The sequence below is a fragment of the Phaseolus vulgaris genome, chromosome 10 (genome assembly GCF_000499845.2).
Source record: "Phaseolus vulgaris cultivar G19833 chromosome 10, P. vulgaris v2.0, whole genome shotgun sequence".
In the NCBI taxonomy this organism is placed as follows: domain Eukaryota; kingdom Viridiplantae; phylum Streptophyta; class Magnoliopsida; order Fabales; family Fabaceae; genus Phaseolus; species Phaseolus vulgaris.
Genome location: NC_023750.2, coordinates 41,970,130 through 41,988,143, shown reverse-complemented (window position 1 = coordinate 41,988,143; position 18,014 = coordinate 41,970,130). Strand labels below are relative to the sequence as shown.

Below are 18,014 nucleotides of genomic sequence, written 5' to 3'. Positions count from 1 at the left end.
ACTGCTTCGACACGCTGTCGTTTAGATATGGACTCTCCAAGCCCATTGTTTCGAAAAAAGCCCAACTCTTGAAGAGTATTTCTTCTTGCACCCCTATATTTTCTTCCTGCACCCCTATATTTTTCTTCCTGCACCCTACACTCTTCGAAATATCCAAATTACTGTAAGCAAAAAGTGCTTTTGAAATAGAAAATTCAGAAGGTAAAAATATCATTCAAGAGTATTCTTTATGAAACACATTTTTTAATTCTAAAATGGTAAATCCATAATGTGTTCCAAAAAAATATGTTTCAGAAATATTTTAAAAAGAATAATCCATAAGTCATTTTTAAAAGGATTAAATATTCTTTTAAAAAATGATGGGGTACATGGAGAAATTTGTTGGGGTGTAGGAATAAACACCCATTTTTTAAACGTAGTAGTTTTTTATTGCCTTTTATTCCTTCCTCTCATATTAACATTAAAAATATTAAATTTTATTTCTCACTACACCACCCTAATGTTGTTGCTGTCGCCATAGTTGCTGCATCTTTAATTTGAGAGGAAGAAGAAGAGAGAGAAAGTAAAAGGTGGGGGTGTAGTGAGAAGTTTGAAGATATTATATATTTGTTTTATTTTTTTTATTCTCATAGGTAAGAGATTAAGTTGGTTTCGAAATATTAGACTATTAGGAGGTAACTTCAATAGGTAATTAAAACAATTAATTTGATATATATGAGAATTTTTAATTTTTCTTTTATCTCTTTCACATTTTAAGAAAAAAAAATGTGATATCCACGACTTCTCGTTTATGTGCCAACTCTCTCCAATGAAATAAACATTTTTTTTATAATTGTATTAAAAACAAAAATAAACAATAATTTTATTAAATATATATATGATAAATTAATATTGGTAATGATATTTTTAATTTGACAATGTTAAACAACTCAATAAACTTGATTAAATTTTAAGTCAAGTTATAATTACTATATAAAGACGATTAATTTTTTCATTGTACTAAAAATTAAAATTAACAAAATATATGGCGTGTAAAACGTGTTTTATCATATTTTATTTTAATTCAATCTAATTGAAATTTCCTCCTTTATTATCGTATTCACATCCTTATGAATTAGCCAAAAAAAAAATGGCAAAGAAGGAATTGTACTTGAAAGGTCCTCCTTTTTCAAGAAAATAAACTCAAATTGGAATTTCTTTATTTGGTTTTATCACACGTATGTATATATATATATATATAATTCTCATTCTAGAGAAGAAGAAAAATTCAACTTTCCAAAATTTCATTCCATGTTGTGTTATTACCTATGAAGTTCAGACACTTCTCTCTTAAATGGCGTGCCGGTATTCGATACTCGTATAACACTTATAGGACACGTATCCATGAAGTGTCCAATTCAAAAAGTATTTGTTGGATTTCTGAAAATTCTAGTACGTTCTAACATAATTTTAAAAAGAAAAAATACCTTAATTTTTTAAAAACTCAAATTTATTGTATAAAATTTTATTATGATTATAAAAATAAAAAACAAATCATTTTGAAGCAGTCATGAAAAATATCTTTCTGCTCCAAAAAAATAATATGGAACATACTTGTACATAAATATTTATTGTCAATTTATATAATTCATAATTATATAATATATAGATTTGTGTCCCCGTATCCTACATTTTAGAGACTATACGTATTTTCGTGTCTGTGTCGTATAAGTGTATGTGCTACCTAGGTTATTACAAAACGAATCCATGAAAGTGGTGATGAATTTTAGTTGGTTTCTCACAGATTGAGAATCATAATTTTTTTTTTCTCTTGGTTCATGAGGGTTAATTTCCCCCCAAAGGAAATGGGCAAAATAAAATTGTGATGAATTAAGTAATATAAGGAAGAAAGTTTCAATATTTATGGTAGAATAATATAATCCATTGCCTAATTTGTGGAATATGGTCAATTTGGCTGGTGACTAGGAGACACTTATGTCTTTGAACCAAACCAAATCTTGACCCCTTTTTGTCTCTGCTTTTGTTTTGGTGACACAAGCCAATTCTTGACTTTCAAATGCTTCAGCCAATGAAATTTCATGTACAACAACACCATCACCAATCATGCATTACTTTCTTTCAGAATGTCCATGTTATCTGTATGTGGAATATTATACCAATTTCTCACATCACTGACGCAATGCCTCATCTCCAAACCATGATTATTATGAATGGTGAGTGGTGGAGAATGCTTAGTGGGGAAGAGAACACAGTGCAAAAAGTGTAAAGAAATTCTTTTTTAAAGATGTTATTTGACTTTCAACAAGGCAAGATTGACCCAACTCCTAAAATACAATTGGGTAAAATAAATGAGTAAAAAAATTTGATTCTGCATAAGCTGAATGACCAGAAGAATTGGCCAAAACAGAAATGAAAAAAAAAATATCATGGGTTAGATGCTGTGTGGTGTGACCTATATCCTAGATTCTAAACTAAAGGTTCAAAGTAAAAGTGTGAAGCAATGCCTATGCAACCAGAACATTGAACATAGAAAAGGTGTGTGGTTTTGGCAAACTATTCATGGGCTAGGAATTCCCATGTGCACAAATCTTGGGGATAGGTGGATTTTAGGACTAGGCCTTGGTGAGGGAATTGGTGCCTTGGCTGCTACTTTTCCATGGTTGACTCTTGGTGATAGATTCAGCTGTTCAAGTGCCTTAACTTGGAGTTTTGCAGGGTACTCTCTCACACAACCAATTCTAGGACCAGCTCCAGTTGTCCATTTTCTTGACAATGGCTTGCTCTCTTTAACTGTTGAAGTTTGCATATTGTTACCAGATTGACCTATATTGTCTTCAGTGCAGCTTTTGGCAATGGTAAAGCCACTTGAACTACCATTGTTAGCCATCTGCAGCTCCTCATCAGCAGGTTTTGAAGGTGGGATGTCATCATCAATTGCATACTTCTGCACAACCAAACCATGAAATTACAAAATGTTACACATGTAGATACTTACACTTAAGTTTATCCATATAAAACTTTAGTTACACACTTAAAGGCTAAAAAACCAATCCATAGAGAAAAATGGATTTTAGTGGTTCACTCACCTTTACATTGGTCAAGTCCACATCATGTTCCAGCAAGAACCCAATGAATTCCATAAAGTTCTTCATTGTAGGACGGTAGTGACCGCTGTAGGGCCATATCGCCTGAACAAAAAGAAATGGCATCAATTTATATGCATATTAAGAAACTACAATGCTTTTCAACTTTTCTTTTTCAGTGCAGTGAAATTCTTTATGTGCCTCTACCAAAATGCTTCCCATTTTCAGAAAACTACAAAACTGGAGTAATGACAGAAAATAATTTCATTTTATGTTGAATAATGATCCATGTGAATATATGCATGAATAAAACACGTGTCGTACATCAATAACTCCATCTTTGGCAACCAATCTTCCAGAAGCAATAGTAGCACCTCCAGCCAAAAAACTTGAGTGCTGAAATTGACCTTTCTTTTTCTCACCAACATACAAAATTCTAGAAGAGCTAAGAACAAAAATCCACTTAGATCCCTCCACAGTGTGAACAAGGTTCTGGCTCCTTTTATAAACAAGCCTTCCTCCCTCAATAACCACTTCATATGCTTCCCTCTCTTTCTGCATTTGCAAGCAACAAAGTGAGTTGTGGTGGCTGCTAAAATAGTCTAGAGTCAAAGCAATTGAATAGCATAAAGAATGATTTGAAGTTGTAATTATAAGTTAATCTTTTGTGCATTGAATGCACATGCACAAATGCATTGTTGGTAGTTTACTAATCAATGAATTTTGTGCCTAAAATTTGATTCTGTAGTCAACATCACTAGCTAGGCAATTCCATACACCACTGCCACTCTAGAATTGACCAAAAATTATATAGTAAAAGTCCATGCCACCTTCAAATAAAAATGTTGCATTGTCAAAGAGATGAGGTGAAGCAAACTTACGGGTCCAAGATACTTTATGCATTGCTTATACAATTCACTTCTTAGGCACTGCTCATGATTTACTTCTTTCCCATCTCCAACGTCCAACCTTCATGTCACATAACATGTAATAACGAAATCAGAAAAGTAAAATCAAAAGGGTGCTCAAACTTTTATGCAGAAAGTGTTTTCTGTTAATTTTACCAGTAGAAAAAAGGTTGTGAACTCTGGCTATGAAACCAAACATCATAGTATAAGTGCAGATTGTGTCCATAGCGGTGACGTGGATCAATCTGAAAAACACAAGGGAATCTTAGCTTGATGTGAGTTTAAAAAATGAAATCAATCAAGATGTGAAAACAGCTTACAGCTTCAAGCCAGTGCCTTAGAGCTAATTCCTGCGCCTTATCATCTTTGGACAAACCTTTTCCCACCTACCAATAGCACAAAAAGAGAAGAAAAATTATTTTGATAACAAAATACTAAAAGAAAAAATGTCGGAAAGTGAATGAGAAATTTGAATTTGTTTCTGTGGTCCCAGTCAAAAATATAATTGGAAAAGACAAGTTATGTCAAGTCAATTATTTTTCAAGCAACCACTGTGTTTTATTGGAAACCAGTGGCTAGAATATTAAAGCAAACAATATTTATTCAGAGATTCTGGCTTCCCACACAAAAGGGGTACCTTAGCAGCCATGGTCCTCGCTCTTGCCCATTTTGAACTAGCTGTTTCTGATTTACCAGAGTCAAACTTTGATGAGGAACACCTGCTCAGAGCAGCAAAATCCAAGGCTTTCCACCTGAAATTGAGATTTCAAAGAATTAAGCACTAAATCAACCACTAATCATTGAATTCTGATTGAAAAAAACAGTATATACACTGAGAAATACAATTTTTATACTGTCATCGAATAGTTTTTTTATTACTAATCGGATAGAAAGCAAATTCCCTTGAGCACAAAATATATATCATAAAGATGCAGATTGAACAAACCATAGCTCCTCACAGATAACTGCACAATCTGCAAGATTTCTTCTGGTCCTGTAGCCCTTGTAAACCTTCTGCAGCTTGACTGCAGCCACATCAAGCTCCCCAACGGGCTTTGACAAAAACAAAATTTCTGAATTTGGCAACACAATTGGGGGGCTTTGTTTATTGAGCAAGGCATCATCTTTCTCCTTTGAATCAGAATTATCAGAAAGTAGATATTTGAAGGAGAATGTGGTTTGCAGCTTCAGATTCCCCACCTTCTTTTTCTTTAAGCTTGTAGATTTCTCAGTAATAACCTCATCCAACTCCTCAGGCTTATACAACTCATCAAGGTTTCTGCACTTGTTGAAGTTCATTGTTCTGAAGGTGGTCTCGCCCTCCTTTGACTCATAGTCCAGACGCCTTACCGTTGTTACCATTTGCATACCCTTGAAGCTGACAAAATAAGTAACACTGGGTTGGTTAGAGTTTCACAGGCAGTGGTGAGAATTTAAAGAGAAGAAGACCTTTCTTGGTCAATAAGGACCCATTTAATGCATCAAATTCATGAACATGCCATTCTCATAAAGTCATAAGATTTAACATTTCTGCCCCAAGATCAAATGGTAGGGAAAATCTAAGCAGACCAAGTCAATCATTGATTAAAAATGCTCTAACAAAATTGAAACCAAATCCTACCTCTGAATCATAGGCAAATAAACTACATTATGCTATAACACAACCTTGGAAGATGATATATTTATTTTTCAATGCAACTTGCACAAGGCATATTTCCAACTGAAAACTGAACAATCATTCACCTTAAAGTATACGAAGTCAGGTTCCTTTTTGCAAAGATAGATATGGATAGCACTTGAGTTTTCTTAATGTTAGTGATTGAAATGAGCACTTCTGTTCTGCCTTATATAAGGCACGAGTTTTGAAGACATGAAAGGGTTGGAAAATTGTCCTAGGAGGCAGTTTCAAATACGTAAGAGACAGAAATTGCAGAAAACTGTGACCCTTTTGGAATTTTTTATTACCATTGAAGGAGTTTAGTTTGAAAAGGAAATAAGGAAATTTGCGTGCCCAACAAGCCCCATAAATGGGTTATTTTGAATTCAGGAATTGGAAATTGATACTGTGATGACTTGCAGAAAGTGTTACATGAGTATGTGAAAAGTTTACACGCGGTGATGTGAAAGAAACAGAATCAGTCAAAACTCTAAAGTATGCTATTTTTTATGGGTCCCTCTATCAATGCAAAATCAATAGGGACATTTTTTTTTTGTCTTTAGAAATAGAAAAAATAAAAAGTATATTTTATAAGGGCACTCCTACAAACTATTTTGAAAGTTGACCTTTTTTTTTGGTATTTAAATAAAAAACCAAAATTCCTCTAATAACTTGTTTAGGTTGGTGTGCTTGATAGGGAAAAGAAGATTTGGAATATCTTTTAAGAAAATAATAAGACATCTCTTTATAGTATTTTTTTATCAATTTTTATTTATATTTAACTCCAATCAAACTATATAATTTTTCAACAAAAAAAATCATTTGTTTCTATTTTATCACCCAAAAACATTCAACTTTATCTTTTACCTATTTTTCTTTTGTCAATTTTTTTTACATTTTCTTCTTTAACAAATGTAGCTTGACTTTAGTGTTCTCTATTTACATAAATATTATTTCAAGTGATAAGAAGTTAAGGGAGGCTTACATCAAGCTTAGTACCGAGTGTACATCTAGCTTAGTAGCAGATGTTTTATACTACTTTGACATCAAGAACATAGATAAACTAAGGTCTATTGGTTATATATATATATATATATATATATATATATATATATATTAGTTGTTACACTCAGATAAAACTTTATATTTAGTCATGTCAATGATGTGTGTTCCTACTAGGGAGATGAGACCTAGAGAACTATTGAAGTCTTCTTCTCCTTCTTTCGGTCGGTCAGGTTGTTGGGTGATGGATTGGGGTTCTTCTCGTCCTCCTGCTTCTCCTTAGGCACTCGGTCTCGGGCGAACACCGGATGGTGGGGGTATCTACGAAAGCACTCTGACGTTCAAGTCAGTAAAGCGGGTGATCAGTACTCTGGTAGGTGAACAGTAATAAATGACGTACCTTTCTCCTTGAGATGTGTGTTATTTATATTATTCTAATGGACTTACCTTATTGGGCCTAATTAGTGGAGGTTGGATCTCGCTTAGGGTTGCATTACTTAATCCTTAATGACGGATTAACTTCACTGACCTTGGTTTGAGCATTAACGGTAGTATGGGTCGGCCGGCCAGGCTAACCGTGACGATTCCCCTCGTCTCGGCCAAGATTCCATGGTCTCGGTCGTCTCGGCTGAGTCTCTAAGGTCTCGGTCAGGTTTCCTTGGTCTCGATCAGGTAGACCAGGTTTCGGTCGTCTCGGCCGAGTCTCTTAGGTCTCGGCCAGGTTTCCCTGGTCTCGGTCAGCCAAGTGGGTCTCGATCAGGGAGACCAGGGGTCGGTCTCGCCCGTACCAATACAATGTATAACTAAATGTGAGTTCATTTGCATTCATATACATAATCTCTATACGTGCATGATGAAGTTTACTCAGATGTTTTATATTCACTAGTTCACCCTTATATGTGTTACTATTATGATCATACGAGGTATGAAAGTAAATTCTCTTCCAAAGTGATGGGAGAACTAGAATGAATTCTAATTGAGTTGATGATTTTACGTTATAAATTTAAATTCTAATTGAGTTGATGATCTTACGTTATAAATTTTTGTTGTGAATTTTTTTTTTCTCCAAATATATATATAGTTATATATCGCATGTTATAATTATTAATATGATTTATAGTTTAATTTTTTTATAAGTTAAGTTATGGGTCAAGTTTGTTGTTTTCGCTAAAATTCTTCTAAACCTCTTGATATAAATTGTACTATTATAAAATTTTAGGATTAAAACTTTCACCTTTCTTTATCTTTACTTGATAATTATTAATTATTATTAATTAAATGTTAGTATAAAAATATAAATAAAATCACCTAATATCTTTAATTTTAAATGTAATATTTCTTTTGTACTGTTAACACATTTTTTAATTTCAAACAGAATCACTAAATCACTAATGAATTTGTGCAAATACAAGCATTAATAGGTATTATAATTAAAGATAAAATAAAACAAAATTTGCCTAAAAATATGATGTTAAATTTTTACTTACAAACATATCATTCCCTTATAAATAGGATGTTTTTTTGATTGGAGAGGGAAGAGAGTGAATGGTTTTGGATAGAGGGACAATAGAGTGAATTAGTATAAATGATTTATTGAAATTTGTGAGTGGTGTAATGATTGAGAAATAATTTAATTTTTTTAAAGGTATAAAATGTAAATTTACAAATTTACCATTGTTATTAAAATATATTTAAATAATAAATTATGATTTTTTTTTCATAAATTTGACTTGATTAAATTATTTCGAATCGTTGAATAATTATTTTTAAAAAAAATTACAAGTTACGTAATATAATTAGGGGTTATAAATGTAAAAATGGAAGATTGTTACATATAAATAACTAATTAAAATATTCAAAATTCTAAATAAATACCAATCTTAAATATTTTATGTCTTATTTAAATAAAAAAATAAAATATATAAAATTCTTAAAATATTCAAAATCTTAAATAAATACAAATTCTAATATGTAATGTTCTATTTAAATAAAAATATGAAATATATAAACTTCTTAAAAAAAATATTCAAAATCTTAAATGAATATCAATACTGAATATTTAATGTCCTATTTAAATAAAAATATGAAATATATAAAATTTTAACATATTCAAAATTTTAAATAAATACAATTTTTATCTATTCAAAGTCCTATTTAAATAAAAATATAAAATATTCAAAATCTTAAATAAATACAAATCCTGAATATTTAATATCCTATTTAACAAAAAATATAAAATATATAAAATTCCTAGCATATTCAAAATTTTAACTATGTAAAATTTTATTTAAATAAAAATATAAAATATATAAAATTTATAAAATATTCAAACATTTAAATAAATATAAATCCTAAATATTTAATTTCCTATTTAAATAAAAATATGAAATATATCAAATTCATAAAATATTCAAAATATTAAATAAATACAAATACTGAATATTTAATTTCTTATTTAAATAAAATAAAAATTTAAAATATATAAAATTCTTAAAATATTCAAAATTTTAAATTTTAAATAAATACAAATCCTAAATATTTAATGTACTATTCAAATAAAATAAAAATATAAAATATATAAATTTATAAAATATTTAAAATCTTAAATAAATACAAATCATGAATATGAATATTTGATGTTCTATTTAAATAAAAATATGAAATATATATAATTCTTAAAATATTCAAAATCTTAAATAAATACAAATCCTAAATGTTTAAAATCCTATTTAAATAAATATCGATTCGGAGTTCTATACAACAAACATGAAAATCGAGATCTTCATGACAAACATATAAACAAGAATCGATTTTCTCTTTAGTACAAAGTCTCAAAAATTAATTTTTTTGAACATTTCCTATTTGACAAAATCGATTTTCAATCTTTACACATTGCATGCAAAATAGATTTTATCTTTTTCATGATGTTTTATCTGAATTGATTCCTCATACAGTGCTCAGTCTAAGAAAACTATGATGCATACACTTGTTAGGGCAAGAGTATCAACATAAAAATGTATGTTCGTACGTGTAATTCTCACAAATCCGCACACTTGTGTGAAAATGACAATTTGTTACTTACCGCTCCCCATCTACACATGCATCTCCAAGATAGTAGAAACAAATAAACGTAGTCACCCCTTGCTAATCTTTACTCCAACCTCATCTGCGGAAGCAAAAATAGGATTGACCACGGATTCGAGAAATAGCACATGATTTCATAAAACCATATGATTTTCTCGATCTAAATAAAGCAGGTTTTCCATGAAGAAGATTTGGCTAAGCATGTTCTATTTGATATGGGTAGGAGAAGAACCGGACTCGATTTTCTTAAAAAATAGAGAAATCAGAACCAAGTCAAGATGATACGGATCAACCCCTCCTCTTGCGTTCTTGCGCCAAAGATCTTACCATTTCCGAAGTAACTGGAAACCGAGCAAAACTTTTAAAACTTGAACACATTTGGAGAATTTGTGGTGAATTATTTTTCCTTGTTTTTCATGTGGTGAATTTCTCTTTTCTTTCTAAGGTGTGAATCTAATAAACAATAGAAATTTTCAAGTTAATAATTATAGATATAAGTGACTAATTTGATATAAAAACGTGATAATTGATATCTTTCCAACCATGTCAAGTTTTCACACCTAATGAGTTTTGCACAACCAAAGATATGTAATTCTAACACAAAGTTTCAAAATTTATTTGTTATTATTATGTGTTTGGTAAAGTCAAATTAACAGGCCATTGTAAATAATAATCATAATTTTTTTTTAAAAAAACTATCAAAGATATAGGAGAGACAAAAAAAAACTTAAAATTATCATTTATATTATAATTGTTGAATAAAGTTGTCTCCTAACAATCTAATATTTTCCAAACTAACTTTATCATTTGCACTAGAGAATAGAAATTTTAAAAAAATATGTGTGTTATTTTAGGCTTATTACAAAGGTAAAAGTTAAAAAAAAAAATTCAACCATGTTTGAATTAAAAATATATTATTGTTTTTAAAATGACATTTTATTTAAGTAGAATCATGTTAAGCCAAGAGCCAGAGCAAAACAAATAATATATATATATATATATATATATATATATATATTTATTCTAAGATAAATGATTTATACTTTTTTTTTTAGTTTTAATACATATACTAATTAGTTTATTTATAAACTTTATAATAATTTAATCAAATTCAATTTCCATCATAGTATAATAAACAAAACAAAAAGTTCATTTGAATGTCGAAAATAATACATGTATTATTAATTTTATAACAAGAGAATATACACTAAAAATAATTATGACTTATTCTTTCACACTACATTTATTATTTATTATTATTAATAATCTATTATTAGAGGAATCAATCCTTCTTGAAATAAACATAAAATCTTCCACCATACACCTCACAAACTTTATTATTATAATAATATTAAATTATTATTATAATAGGATTATAATTATGATTATTAATATGATTAATAATAATAATATTAATATTGTTATTATTATTAATCTTATTATTAATAATATTATTATTATTAATGTTATGTTTATTATCATTAATAATAATAATAATATTAATATTAATAATTTGAATTTTCATTTCAAAATGTTTTGATTTGAATTTTAATTTGTAAACACGTGTAAGTTTGTGATTTATATATGTTAACAAATAAAAAGTCTTGTACATTTACCATATATTTTTTTCAATTTTGTTAATGAATAAATTAAATTTGATTTAAAATATCTATAAATTCAAAATCATGAAATAAAGTAATTAGGTTTTAATGACAGTTGTGTAGTAATTTTAATAAAATATAATTTAAAATACTCATAATTAAATATATTTTTTTTTTTATTGTAGGCTATATTTTTTAATGTAATTTATCTTTTTTTTTTTAAATTTATTATCATTGTGGTTTAAACATTTACGACTCAAAGCATAATCTATAGTGATTCATAATACACGTTCTTACAAATGTTCTATACATGTGATCACTTTTAAATCATAATTTTATTTTTTTATTTACATATTTTAAAGATAACATTTAAAAAAAATGATATAAATAATTAATAAATATGATTTTTAGCTATTTTTAAACCACAAAACATATTTTTTTATGTTTAAACAATTATTATATACATAAGACTACTTAAATGTTGCTTAAAATAAAAAATAATATAATAATTGAGAATTTAGAATAGAAGTTTTAAACTGAGCATTAACATAAATTTTCAGTATTCTTCCATGTTGTTGTAGACAAAACCATCTACAAATATTATAGTAATATTAGCACTTTAATTTTATTTAGTTTGAAATATTAGATTCTCTCAGTTAAATTAAATATTTTAGTGGTTAAACTTTTTTGAAATATTAATCAAATATATTATGTTTGCATAGCTCTGTGAGTCTATTATTCATATTTTGGGCAGGTAGAAATAAGAAATGACATTTTTAGAAAGTTGACATAAAAAGGTTTATTTATTTTACATTTTTTTATTTAGAATTGATCAAATTAACCAGTTTAAAAAATTGCAGTAATGCTTGTAATCACATATTATATTTTAATTTAAATAAAAAAATAGATAGTTCTTTGAACCAATCATGAAAAAAAGCAAAGTAATATATATATATATATATATATATATAAACTTTTTTTTATAAAAAAAGGATTCATTTTGATCTTTTGACTCTGGACCATTACTACTCCATACTAACTCTAGGACTGATCTAGCTTTCACGTTGAAAATAAAAGCTTGTTTAGGACAAAGTTTTCCATACAAGTTTAAACTTTTTACTCATTTTCCACACAAAAATAGAAAGAGTAGCAATACTGCAAATTTATATGATTTTGTTTCACTTATCAATATACTTACATAGTGTTTAAGAATCGAGATCAATAATAATTATTTTTTGTTTATTGGAGATTCCATTAGAAATTAGAACTATTTCATAATATATAAGTGAGTGTAAACTTTATTTTATAAACTTGTTTTATGAGGCTAAATTAGATTTAAAGTTCACATTTTAACATGATATAAGAGTCATTTCGAGTCTATTCTAATAAGAACTTATTCACCTTATCATACCATTATTTGACCATCCATATTATATAGTTTCACGAATAATAATACATCGAATGTAATGATTGATTTAATAAAATTTCAAACATCATTTCAAATAACTTTTAAGTCATTCTCATTAAAAACACATTTACAATAAAAACACATGTTTATTTATAATCTGAAACTAAAGCAGATTATATGTGAAAGAAAAGTGGATTATATAGGCAGAAACAAGAAAAAAAATAGTAATATGAATGGGAGACAAAAAAAAAATGGAGAGCATGAAACATAGTGTGTTCCTGGTACCGACGCAAAGTGCAGCACATAATATAATATTCAATTCATATTGAAAGGTAGAATTTAAGTTGTTTAATTATTTGATGTGTTTGTTTTCAACGCGGTTCAGTTGGTGATGATAAATATGTGTATATTTGCTGGGAATTGGTTGCACAAAACGTTGAACTACATGCGTGACTCCGACCTTGACTAACTTATGTTGTTGTGTCGTGAATCATCACTTTCATCTGTGATCCATGTTATTCTCCATCCACCCCCATGTGCACCTTCAAAATCGAATATACAATTATTTCTCTTCCGACTTCAAATCCGAAAGATAATATTGTTAGAGTCAATCACCACATTTAAGATATTGTCTTGTTAGAGATCCCACGTCGACTAGAAATTAGAGTATTTCATAGTATAGAAGTGGGTTCAAACCTTACCCCATTGAGTCGGTTTTATGGGGTTGAGTTAGGCTTAAAGTCCACTTCGTAATGTGGTATCAGAGCCATTTTGAACATATCCTAACGAGTGTTTGTGTTGGGCCTATCGTGCCACCCACTATCGGATCACGATGAATTGAAAAAGAATGTATATTTAAACTGCGTTTGACATCGACTCCTCAACACTATATTAACTAAACACTTCTTAGTTTAAAAACTAAAATCTTTTCAATTCACTTTTTTTTCTTCCTACACAAATTTAACTAAACTTTTCTCAGAACAAGTTCAATTTCACTCCAATCTACGTCTTCGTCGAATTTGGTGTATGAAAATATGCCTAAGTTCATACTTTACTCTGCAATGTTGGTTGAATTCAAAAAGTTGGATATTGATTTCATCAAAGTGCTACACAGTGTTATTAGTGTAGAAGCTTCTACACCGTCTGGTACACGAACAAATGTTTTAGCAAAATCCGAGAATTGAGAAAAAATCAAAATTGCGTATAAACAAGTTTGTTGGACTATTTCTAGGGCACTTGGTCCTTGCACGAGATTATTTTTTGACCTTCCTTCAATCAACTTTCCAATTTTTAAAAGGTCTCCATTCTATATTTGAAAATCCGAAACTTAAAAATACATTCTTGAATACAGTTAGAAAACCAAAATCCTATTCTAAAAAAAAATTTATGTTCCTGATAAAAATATAGAAACTAGAGAACTATTGAGTAACTTTGTTTTTCTCCTTTCTATCGATCAGTCGACTCACACTTCACACTTCAGCTTGTCCCTTTAGCCTTTCTACTGCTCCTTTGGGTTTTGGTTGCTCGATCTTTTGGAGAATGCCGAATGTGATACTTGCAGAAGGCACTTCGACGATGCTCAAGTCAACAAAGAGTGTTCGACACTTGGATGTATACAGTGATTAATGTTAATAACGTACCTGTTTCTTGGAATGTGCTATATTTATATTATTTTAATGTATCTACTTGTTGGATCGGATTAGTGAGGTGACACTGCTTAGAGGTGTATTACCTAGTTCTTAATGATGGTTTAACTTTACTGACCTTAATTGAATTTATTTAGATTGAGGGTACTGATCTGACCATACGGGCGTGTATCATTTAGTCGGCTCGATTGTAGGAGCTGAACCATAACATTGACCGTTCGACCGATAACAGTACAATTTCAAAATAAAAAAAATACATTGTAAACAAAATCAAGATTTTTTTTTTGAAAATTCTAAAATTTAGAAAATTATTCTGAAAATATAAATTTAAAAATTTATTCGATAATAATAAATCCATAATGTATTTTGATTTGTACTCCTTTATTTAAAAATTGAGAAGGAAATTTTTGTTATTTCACATAAGATATGGGGTGCAGTTTCAAAAACAATGGGTGCAGGAAGTAATTCGGTAACTCTAGAATACGGTAGAATCACCGGAAGGACCAAACCAACGTGGCATTGGGTTCTATTTTGGGCTTACAGCTTTTTTTCCCAAAATGTAATCAAATGGCTATTCACACCTCGAAAATTGCTATTAGTTTTCTCAATTCAAAATTTATTTTAAAAATTTATTTATTCATTTTATACCAGGTGATAAGTCCGCAAATAAGTTAATATATATAATCATTATATTTATATTTGAAAATTTCAAATTTACAATCAAATATAATTTATAATAAATAAAAATGTTATATGTCACATCTCATTTCACTAAAATAAACATAATATATAATAAGATTTATTATCATAATATTTTTTAGGTTTAATTTAATACCTATAATGATTAATATAAATTTCCACTGGATAACAAAGAAAGAATAAAAATATCAGTAGTAGTAGCAAAATAAGCAGTATTAAAATACATAACAGACTCTGTATTTTTAGTTAAAATTATTAAGAAAAATACAATATGGGTGGGATTTATTAAATTAAATGTGACAAATACAATTTCATAATTCTTAACGAATTTAACTAATAAAAATATTAAATAAATGCGTGGATGATATTTCGTTAAATAACACATACACCACTAATAATTTTTTAACCATATTATCTAATTATAATATACTTTTTTTTCAGTTTTATATTAATTATTTGAATTTCATTTTAATAATAATCTATGATATATTATAAAAGAAAGTTTATTGTGTAGGTATATTGAAATATTTATTTTAATTTTTAAGTTATCAAATATTATAAAAGAAAGTTTATTTGATAACTTTGTTTCTCATTAAAAACTAATTAATTTTCTTGCCTTGGGTTCCACACTTAATTTTTGTTTGTTTGATCATTCAAATTTATTTATTGTTTTCTATTAAAATCGAGTTTTCCCCTTGTGTTTAAAATAATTAATTTACAAGTATAATAATTCATAATATTGTTTATAAGTTTTTTGATTTTATTATTTTCACCTTATATTTTTCATTTAGATTTTGTTGTCGTCGGTGATAAAATGCAACAAAAACTTTGTTTTTATTTTACATTGAATTATCTATACTCATTTAGTTTTTAATTTAATGCATTTAAAATTATATTAAAGACAAAATTGTATCACATTAAAATAATAACAGTATTTGTTGGCTATTTAATTTTTGTTTACAACATTATAAAGAATTTATATTAAATTGTTGTCTGATATTAAAATATCTATATATGTATTAACATATATTTCGTATATTTAAAATTATGATTACTAAATTTATTAAAATTTATATCATTTTAAAATTAAAATATAATAACTAAGTGCATTACAATTATATTATAAATTCAATGGCAGTGGTTTTACATAGAATAGTGTTTTCAAATTAGGTGAAATGATTAGAAAAACAGTGAAAAGCTGAAAAAAAAAAAAAAAAAGTTGGAGAGAAGAAGAAAGAAACAGCTTCAACTCAACTCAGTGTAAACTTCAATGGCAGAAAGGGATCCGAAGGCCAATGACTCGATTTCAGGTTATCATCATTCAAAGCTTTCATCTTTTCATATTTTTTGTTTAAAAAGTCTTAGGATTCACGCTGCTTTATCGTGGGCCTTCCTCTTTCAACTGTTGCAGTTTCTGATCGTGTGACCTTAGTTACAAAAGATTGTCCTTTACTTGATTTTGTTGAAATTGGTTCCAATATGGCAGTACCCTTTTGAATTCTTGATTTACAATTTGTCGTGGTCTCCATTGAATCTAGAAGGGGCCAGGGAAATGTGTGAGAATCGTTTTTAATTTTCATTTTTGTTTTCACCTTTGATTACAAAAATTCACAGTTTTTCCTCTTTTTAATAATTTCCATAACGAGAAACAAAATGTTGAGGAGGTGACTTTTTGAAGAAGTGAAAGTAGAAAATTATCAAATGAAAAATTCTTTCAGCCCTAATTCATAATATGGTTTCTTCTGCTTGGCGATTGCTGAAATTTCCTTTCTTTCTGGTTGTGGACTTGTGAGGAAGATTGGGAAGTTACTTGATTTCTTATGTTGGAATTATTGGTTAAATGTTCTTGGTACATGTGAGGACAGATTCTTGATATATGCCACTTTTTTTCTTGCAAAAGATATTAAAGATTTAAATTTTTTGTATTTGTTTCTTGGAAGAAAAAGATGTAAAATCTCCAAACATTTTTGAGCGAGCTAAGGAGGAGTTTGAGGCAGTGTTTCATCATGACAAATCGCCTCGCCATCACAAAGAAACTCATGGGAGAAGTGACGACATTGATGAGAAAACTCCAACTGATGAAGTCAAAGGGCCAAATGTGTTTGAACGGGTGAAGGAGGAGTTTGAAGCTGTTGTTGAGGCCATTCATCCCAAGAAAGAATCCGAATCTGGCACACCAAAAAAGGATGGCTAGGTTGTGCCCTTATTTTATACAACAAAGGAGTTTGAAGACTTGTCTTAGTGTTGTTAGCTTAGCCATCTATACTACCATGTTTGCATTGTCCATTTATCTTTCTTTTCTTGTTGTCTCAATTATGATCTATAAATAGTAAATGATTTGTGATTTCAATTGACTACATAAATGCTGTGTCCTCTTTTCAGAAAAAGAAAGAAATTGTCCTTGGACTGGTGGTAGATTATCATTGTGAAAGTTTAATTGTAGACTCTGATCTGTAACATCATCTAGTACATCGTCAGGATTTATGATTCACAAAGTATGCCCACTCTTTTATTAGGCAGTTAACTTTGTACTATCAAAACATTTATTTGCACATGTCACCTGTATGGAATAAAATTTGGGATTCAATTACACTGATATTGGTGTCTAATTACATTTTAATCCGCTTTAGCTGAGCCAGATTTAAATCATACCAAAAATGATATCTTACTGATAACTTAACCAACATTACATTTATGGCATTGGATTCCAGTGAGGTATCAATAATGGAGCAATGGCATATGATGCTCTGAGATAGGGATAAGTTATTGGTTGGTGCAGGGAAGTTTGATTTGGTTTGGCATGTATATGCATTTAAGAATATATATGCTGATAGCCTCTCCACCTCCTAGCTGTCAAAGTGTGTTTGGAACTATGATTCGAACGCATATATTCATGTTAAGCAATGAAGCAGAAGCTTCTACAAGT

General features: G+C 28.9%; 2 protein-coding genes across 4 annotated transcripts; one reads left to right on the top strand and one right to left on the bottom strand.

The window, feature by feature from the left end:
• Positions 1 to 2,263: 2,263 nt before the first annotated feature.
• LOC137818611 (IQ domain-containing protein IQM1-like) lies at positions 2,264 to 5,859 on the bottom strand. 2 transcript variants are annotated; one of them, XM_068622136.1, is made up of 9 exons: positions 5,735 to 5,859; positions 4,938 to 5,369; positions 4,629 to 4,743; positions 4,312 to 4,377; positions 4,148 to 4,236; positions 3,965 to 4,052; positions 3,408 to 3,638; positions 3,087 to 3,188; positions 2,264 to 2,944 (listed from the first exon to the last, which is right to left on the bottom strand). In XM_068622136.1, the coding sequence occupies exons 2-9, from the start codon at positions 5,357 to 5,359 to the stop codon at positions 2,558 to 2,560; spliced, it is 1,500 nt and encodes a 499-aa protein (XP_068478237.1). In that variant the 5' UTR covers positions 5,360 to 5,369; positions 5,735 to 5,859; the 3' UTR covers positions 2,264 to 2,557. The 2 variants fall into 2 exon arrangements, with proteins under 2 accessions (XP_068478237.1, XP_068478238.1); XM_068622137.1 differs by lacking the exon at positions 5,735 to 5,859 and having other exon boundaries at positions 4,938 to 5,434.
• Positions 5,860 to 16,232: 10,373 nt separating this feature from the next.
• LOC137818869 (uncharacterized) lies at positions 16,233 to 17,583 on the top strand. 2 transcript variants are annotated; one of them, XM_068622505.1, is made up of 2 exons: positions 16,233 to 16,398; positions 17,029 to 17,583. In XM_068622505.1, exons 1-2 carry the CDS (start codon positions 16,359 to 16,361, stop codon positions 17,280 to 17,282), a joined length of 294 nt encoding a protein of 97 aa, XP_068478606.1. In that variant the 5' UTR covers positions 16,233 to 16,358; the 3' UTR covers positions 17,283 to 17,583. The 2 variants fall into 2 exon arrangements, with proteins under 2 accessions (XP_068478606.1, XP_068478607.1); XM_068622506.1 differs by having other exon boundaries at positions 16,241 to 16,398; positions 17,035 to 17,583.
• Positions 17,584 to 18,014: the final 431 nt, after the last annotated feature.